This window comes from Acipenser ruthenus, chromosome 7, assembly GCF_902713425.1.
Source record: "Acipenser ruthenus chromosome 7, fAciRut3.2 maternal haplotype, whole genome shotgun sequence".
NCBI lineage: Eukaryota > Metazoa > Chordata > Actinopteri > Acipenseriformes > Acipenseridae > Acipenser > Acipenser ruthenus.
Window position 1 is genome coordinate 19,415,566 of NC_081195.1, and position 8,572 is coordinate 19,424,137.

The 8,572-nt window shown below is 37.8% G+C and overlaps 1 protein-coding gene across 1 annotated transcript in view; it reads right to left on the reverse strand.

Annotated features, from left to right (window-relative positions):
* LOC117415906 (tolloid-like protein 2) overlaps positions 1 to 6,655 on the reverse strand; it is a 112,069-nt gene extending 105,414 nt beyond the window's left edge. Inside the window, exon 1 of the mRNA XM_034026822.3 lies at positions 6,056 to 6,655. Within this exon, the coding sequence (XP_033882713.2) occupies positions 6,056 to 6,338 (283 nt within the window). The 5' untranslated portion in view covers positions 6,339 to 6,655. The remainder of the gene's footprint in view (positions 1 to 6,055) is intronic.
* Between the last annotated feature and the right edge of the window lie 1,917 nt (positions 6,656 to 8,572).

Here is an 8,572-nt window from a genome sequence, read left to right on the forward strand (position 1 = left end):
TAGCCTTTGGCAGTTCATTCATATGCCTTCCATCAAAAACTACACATTCCTGTCCAACATAAAAAATTGAATGGTTTTCAGAGAAAACCTATTTTTGGACCAGAGATGTACTTTAAACTTTATAGTTACACATGCAGCAGACTTTGATATATTGCATTGTCTTCTGTTTTGTAAATGTTTTACAGATTGAAACACAGTCTACATCAAAGACATAGGGCTCTATTTATCATTGATTTGTCTTTCGTATCTTGACTTTTCGTAGGTTTTTGTGACTTCGTAGACCTACCCACGATGTATTAAAGTCATTTTCACTCCCGTAACTTAGTTTCATCCCTGCTGCAGTAGTTTAGTTACAACTGTTCGTTTCAAACTACTTTCGAATGCAAATATACGAATCTCATTATAATATCGAAGTTTCACACTTACGTTTGATGTATTATCTTTTTTTCCTAATTTACGACTTCGGTTTGTGCCTGTAATTTTACGCATGCCTCTCACTGGCGTAGATTCAACTAGCTGTTCATTAAACGCATCACATTCAGTTTGTCCTGTTTGTTTTTTATTTTCTGCTGCTTACTTTTTTGTAAACCTCTCAGGTCATGCCATTTTTTTAATGTCAAGTGTCTGTCGCTTACAGTGTCCCAGTGAATTCATTGTGTTAGTTATTTCTTTCCATGTTTCTTTTCTTAATGTTTTTTGGCCCTGCAAAGTGTTAAATAATATTTGTTGTTTTTTTCCCATTTCACTAACTAACAGGAAAATGTCGTCTTTGTGGAAATTTGTTTTCCTTTTCTTTTTGGCCGGAGCCACAGTTGCATCAGGGTTGGAGTTTGCAGAAGCCAGAGCTCGATCCTACTTTATTTGCCTACTACTTCTTTCTGTTCACTATACCACTCATTTATCTTTGCCAGAAGGAAGTTCTAAATCTTGATTTTCGGTGTCTCATTTCTAATGAGATGCAAATTCCGATATCTCCTGTATAATGAGCAGTGATTTATGCTGGTCGTAAACTTGCAGTGATATTACTGTTTAGTACATCGCTTCCAAAAATTCTACAAAGGACGGAGGCTGCGTATTTACCAACACGCAAATAATATTAGTACATAGAGCCCATAGGCCTGCATTTAATGCTAGCCTATATCTTTTAAAAGTTTTTTAGGATTAAGAGGATCGATGAATGGTGTATCTTTTGGCTTAAATTAATACAGGCAATCCACTCCCTGTTGGGCAAGAAATGGATAAACGGTAATCAGCGGTGAACGCTGACATCAACTTTTCTGTCTAGTTCTATAACCATTCTGTTACTAATTATGTACAGTTTGGCATATTGTATTCCTATAACACATTTTTATTATTACAATGTAATGACAGACAACATCCAACTGCATTGGATTAATACATACATTTTAATGGCGAACACCCTGCAAGGTTCACAAGAAGCACATTACATTAACTTTGCTGTGCCGCGTGTTATCCATGTCACAGCAGTACATTTTTAAACATACTGTATTGCTGATTGGGTACACTAAATAAAAAAATTAATAAATACAACACTTTTAAAATCAACCTATATTGCTTTAATAAAAAAAGGTGCTGCTGTAACTGATTTCAATAGACTCTTTGTTAAAATATTATCTTGAGACTTTAATTCTGCACTGCTGTGATGTAGTGCCAGCCAGAAATCGATCTCACAGTCACCGGATAAAGTGACATTGCTGTGCACTAAACCTAAACACTGAAGACAGCTACAGACAAGACTGGGGTTAAGGCTATAGACTGCCAAGATGGCTAGGCGCTGCAGTCAGTCACTGCCCTAAGACAAGTATACAACCACTCCACTTACAGTCCCTCAGTGGTTAGCTAAACAGGCACTGCAAGTGTGTGCCACTGCATGATACATGACACTAAAACTGAAGTCAGACACATCCACTAATCAAAGCTTATCTTAACTGAAAATAGCCACTGCTCAAACCTAAGACACAGAAAGTGTGCTATTTCATTTGCAAACCCCCTCAAACACCCACACAGCAGGCCTGGATGCAGAGCTCATGTAAACTGAGAGTATTTGCAGAGTCATTAGTCCAAAACTGTCAACAGTTTTATCTTAGTTCTAACCTTGAGTGGGATTATATTAAAAACCTCTCATCACAGTTCAATTGAACAGCATGTGATGCAGAGTACCTGCAGGATTAGAGGAAGTATATGACTTGCACAATGGCAAGGCCAAGAAAGAACCTTTCTGTTCCTTTGGTTTCTTTTAGAATGTGACTCTGACTGTGGCCAAGTCTTTCCGTGTGCAACACAGTATCTGAAGGAATGAATAGCATAAGGCTTATTGTTAAGACAAGCTGGGACGGGTCTTTTGTTAACTAGGGGAACAAGGCTGATTAGCTACTTAAATAAAATCTCCTGAATACTCAACCGACTCTCAACGATCATTGTAATGAGAACAGAATACTGTTATATAGTCGGCTATACCTTGGATGAATAAATGAATCTGTAAAAGAAGGCGACTGTTTCCAAATAACTACTTAAAACATTTTTTAAAAAAGGACCCAAAAAAATCAGTAATTAGGGCTTGAAACTTGCACTTGCCCTGCACCCAGACCTGGGTTTCAGAACCTTTATCTTCAATGAAGTATATTATTTAAATGATCACAAGAAAGGAGTTTGACTTATTCATGCTGCGTTAAGAGGGATTAGTTCCAAGTAGATTTATCATAGAGCTGATTGTGCAAATTCTGGGACCTACTGGTCATTTCAAGTTCTGAAGCCCAGTTCTGAAGCCCATCACAAAACCACCGGCACACCAGTCAGTCACTGTTTGTGAAAAGAGAGACGCGGGTCACAGTTATGATTGATTTGCACAAATATGGGCTCTTATATTATGGTGCTGGTCCGAGTGTAGCAAATACCGCTGTATATTTCATGAACACAATGAAGTACAGAAACACTGTAAAAGGGAAATATTAACAACATTTAAATATACAGTGCCTATAGAAAGTCTACACCCCCTTGAACTTTTTTCACATTTTGTTGTGTAAGTGCCTCAGTTTCATGCATTTAAATGAGGATTTTTTTCCACTTATCTACACACGATAATCCATACTGTTAAGGGGAAAAAAGGTTTTATTGAGAAAAAAATTATATATTAAAAATACAAAACTGAAAGATCATAATTGGATAAGTCCCCACCCCCCTGAGTTAATACTTGGTGGAAGCACCTTTGGCAGCAATTACTGTGAGTCCGTTGGGATAGGTCTCTACCAACTTTGCACACCTAGATTTGGCAATATTTGACCATTCTTCTTTACAAAACTGTTCAAGCTCTGTCAAGTTCCTTGGGGAGCGTTGATGGACAGCAATCTTCAAGTCATGCCACAAATTTGATTGGATTTAGGTCGGGGCTCTGACTGGGCCACTCAAGGACATTTACCTTTTTGTTCTTTAGCCACTCCAGTGTAGCTTTGGCTGTGTGCTTTGGGTCATTGTCATGCTGAAAGGTGAACCTCCGTCCCAGTTTCAGCTTTCTTGCAGAGGGCAGCAGGTTTTCCTCAAGGACTTCTCTGTACTTTGCTCCATTCATTTTCCCTTCTATCCTGACAAGTGCCCCAGTCCCTGCCGATGAGAAACATCCCCATAACATGATGCTGCCACCACCATGCTTCACAGTAGGGATGGTGCTCTTTGGGTGATGCGCTGTGTTGAGTTTGCACCAAACATAACACTTTGCATTTAAGCCAAAAAGTTCCATTTTAGTTTTGTCAGACCACAAAACTTTTTGCCACATGGCTACAGAGTCTCCTGAGTGTTTGTTTGCATACTTCAAACAGGATTCAAGGTAGGCTTTCTTGAGTAATGGCTACCTTCTTGCCACCCTACCGTACAGGCCAGATTTGTGGAGTGCTTGGGATATTGTTGTCACATGTACACTTTGACCAGTCTTGGCCATAAAAGCCTGTAGCTCTTGCAAAGTTGCCATTGGCCTCTTGGTAGCCTCTCTGATCTGTCTCCTTCTTGCTCGGTCATCCAGTTTGGAGGGACGGCCTGATTTAGGCAGGGTCTTGGTGGTGCCATACACCTTCCACTTCTTAATAATCGTCTTGACCGTGCTCCAAGGGATATTCAAGGCCTTTGATATTTTTTTATACCTGATCTGTGCCTTTCAACAACTTTGTCCCGGAGTTCTTTTAAAAGCGCCTTGGTGCTCATGGTTGAGTCTTTGCTTTGAAATGCACTACCCAGAGGGAACCTACAGGAACTGCTGAATTTATCCTGAAATCATGTGAATCACTACAATTTAACACAGGTGGAGGCCACTTAACTTGGTGTGTGATTTTGAAGGCGATTGTTTACACCTGAGCTAATTTAGGATTGCTATTAGAAGGCGGGTGGACACTTATGCAACCAGGCTATTTCAGTTTTTATTTTTAATTAATTTTCTACAAATATCTAGGATATTTTTTTCACTTGGAAGTTGTGGGGTAGGATGTGTAGATAACTAAATAAAACTATTTTAATGCATTTTAATTCCAGGCTATAAGGCAACAAAAGGTGACAATTTTGAAAGGCGGTATAGACTTTCTATAGGCACTGTAGCTATTCTGACCAGCTGGATAACACAGAGTTGGAATCATACATGGCTAACAGAAAATGTAATCGTACATTCTTGAAAACTAGTGTGCAGCATCACATTAATTTAGTCCAACCTAACACTAGCAGACAATAGTTCACAAATAGTAAATTGACAGCCCACCTAAGAAACTGGTAGTTGACTAATCGCACATCAGGAGATTGTGCAGTAATTGTGAATGGTCGAATTCTGATGTACCACGGTGAAGGTGCAGTTGCAGGTGCACATAAATGACATTTGAGAACATTAAGACACAGTTTTAACACAATTCAAGCAGTTTCAAAATATAGACCACAAAGTGTTAAAAAACATTCCCAAACAAGCACCAATCAAAACCTTCTCTCCCACATACAAAGCCTTCATGCTTCTTATCTGGACAATATAAGACAAGGAAAATGATTTGCATGGTATGTAGAATACAAAGTGTTGTACCTTCCCCCCTCAACTTCACATTTTTATATTTAAGAATGAATTAAAATGGAAAGATGCTGAACTACAGTACACTGTTTACGGTAATGAATGATTTAACTGCAAGCCTTTTAGCATTGAGTCTAGAAACAAGGAAAACTGTGTTTTACAGTTCATTGTATTTCATTTAAATACTGTACCGTTTCCCTCCAAAAATGAAAATGTTGATGATGTACATACAACCTATGTAAGCTGTAGTATTTATTTATTCCCTCTGTGTTCTGTGGTATAGATGAAATAGTATTACGTCAATGGGAATTTAGTAGTACTAGCTAGCAAGTTTCATAATGCGAAAACTGTCGACCAACTGCTGAACAAGCGAATAAGTATATATGCACGTCATTTTTCCTTTATAATGAGCAATATGAGAAAACGTACAATTAAGTGCAATTGTGTATTGTATCTGCATACTACAGAGCAAATGATAACGGTATTGTAACACTGTATCAAAATAATACAAAAACAAAAAACAAAAATGCTGGATGGTATCCAATTCGCCGCTGACAGATTGCAATAGCACATTCAGAAGGAGCCTGGCAACACCACCTGGAGACACCTCTACCTGTAATAAAGGTTTATCGCCGTCCAACAAACACTGCGAACAGTTTGCAAAGGGCATTCGTGAAGCAGCGTGTAGAAAAGTATAAAACAAATGTTCCGTTTATCCAGGCTCGTTTATTTCACCGTTGACTAAATACTTGTAACTTCAGCATAAAAGCAAGCCTGTTGTAATTCGTACGTTATATGTTCAGCACTAAAAAAAAAAAAGTTTCAATAACAACCTTCCACAATAAAAAAAAAATAAAACACAACGTGTTTGTACTTCATTTGCATTTGAATGCAAATATCGCGCAAGGCTGTGGCTGATTGTTGACCAGAAAGAAAATGCACAGAAAGCGGTGAAACTCAAATCATCACCAGACAGTAATTGATGAACATTTTGCATGCTCTTACCGGCTTTGCACGGGTCCTTATACTTATAGATGTCTTCGGGGTTCTCCGGGTCCATCAAGTATTCGAAACTACGAGTAGTGTTATAATCATAATCCAGAGCCTCACTCCAGCGAGCTGCTAATATCACAACTAGCAATATTTCTGCTAATGTCACTGTCCATAAAGTCCTCACAGTGAGTCCACTACAGCACATTGCTGTCAGAAAAGCAGTGCAACCCTCCCGGTTAAAAAAGGAAGAGAGATTGGAAGTGTAAACAGTTTCGATTAGCTTGTGTATGTACATCTAGCTCCGATCAAATATTTTTTGTGCTTGTTATTTTGGCCAGAATGTGTTTCTGCGCTGTGCCCCCAGGCTGCAGTGATTAATGAGCACGCCGTTGAATCTGCAGCAGGCATCTCTCTCTCTCTCTCTGGGCGTTTCTATTCTCTGTCAGTCAGTCTTCAGCATCAACCAATCCTGCTGGCACTATACACACTCAACTCATAAAATTAGGACTGAACACAGGTTATCGTTGGGTACTCTGAGAGGCACGAGCAGGGCTACTCGAAAGTGAAATGCGATTGGTAGTTTTATACCCCCGGTCTTATTCAAATATTTACGGACCAGCTATCCTTTACCACTTTCTCTTTTTTCTGTAAAAATGTATTAGGCAATACTACTGCGTCATACCACACTGTATTAAAAATAAATTGATATTATTCTCTTCCCTACAGAAACAGGTGCGCGTACACAGGACATCTCCAGAGCTACACGGCGTGTCATGCAGCACGACCTCAAAAACCATTACTTTCAAAACACTTGCAAGGGCCATAAAGATGCCTAAATGATTAATTAGGGTTACTGCGAGAATGTGGAAATTAGCTGCTATGACCCAGGCAATTAAAAAAAAAAAAAAAAGTCTACAAACCTTCTGTGCTTGTACCCTATGCTGAATTTTCAAATCGATTTGTAGAGCTACACGTTTCTGTTAAATTACCCACATGGGTAATACAACTCAACGGCACAACAGTACAAATCACGATGCTATGCATACTTGTATTTGTTTTAAATGCGTGTAAACAAATGTCAGATGATAGTAAGGAACACAACTTTTTACTATTATTATTATTTTTTTAACACGTTTAGATTTAGTATAACATTTTAAAAGTTAGGTAGGTCTGCAGGGTGAGCTAACATTCAAACATTACAGAGAAAGTGTCGATCCTCGGGCTCGGCAAATTTGGTCCAGTGTTTTTTCAATTTTTATTTATTTTTTATTTTTTTAATACAAACTTAATACAATTAAGTTTGATATTCCTGAAACGGTTCTTTCTTTAGGATCGCAGCAACCAAACATCAAGTTTTTATAAATCATGTGTCAGTCAGATTGGTTGGCACGATTTAAGAAATTGACTATGTAAAGTAGTTTTTGAATAAATCACATTTTTAATCTGTACAGCAAGTCACTGCAGGTGTATCAATGTTTTAGTTACGTTGATGCCATTATGGCATTTTGAGTTTAACTAAAACTAAAATTAGTGGACATATGTGGTTTTACCTTCACGTGAATGACATGCAAAACTCTGGACTAGCTCAGCTAGTAATGACAACATGATTCTAAAACCCTACAAATCCAGCCAGTACCTTAAATGGTACTAAATGGTAAAATAATTGCTACATGTACTTTTGAGTATCAAATATAAAGCCAATATGTAAATTTTTTTGTCTAACTTCCAGTATCCCAACAGTCAAATGACCACAATATGGCAGCCATATTGGGTCATAGGGTGAAGTGAAGCTTTGATATTGGCTAGAATAGACAAAGCTGCTGGTAGTAGCAGATTTACATTATGTGGGAAGGTTAATTATTAACAATGTGTGCACTGATTGATACAATGAAGCATTTTACCCGTGATATAATGGGCTTATATTGTTTTATCTATTCAAGTAGGCTTGCAATTTCAGTATCTTCTTGCAATTCTCTTATATACAGCTGTATATATAATACCCAAAGGAAATACATCAGAGCAAGAAGTCAGTGAATTGGAAAATACAACAGTACTAATAGAATTGATCTAAAAATGTGTACACTGTATCAAAATGGTGGTGGTACGAAACAGGCAGTTACAGATTGTTTTTATATATATACACAACAAACCACTGCAAAAAACACTGGCTAAAGAGGACATAATCAATCAAAACCTATTTAGCATAATTACTTGTGCGCTCAAATTGGAGAGAAATTGAATGTGTGTGGAACACACTCCAGAAAGAGTCGAACAAAGGAATATCAAAGGATATTTCTATACAACCAGAAAAATCGAATTTAATTGGCTGACTAGTTGTATTTTTGTATAAATTGATGTACTTGTAACTGGTATCTTTCAATAATGCCCACAATGATACATTTCTGTGTGTGTGCGTGCGTGCGAGTGTATTTGATATATTTCTCGTTAAAATGATCTGTTTATGAAGAATATTTAGATCGTCACTTGAGTTATTAGTATAAACAGGTTTGTTGGATTTGTTCTTACTTA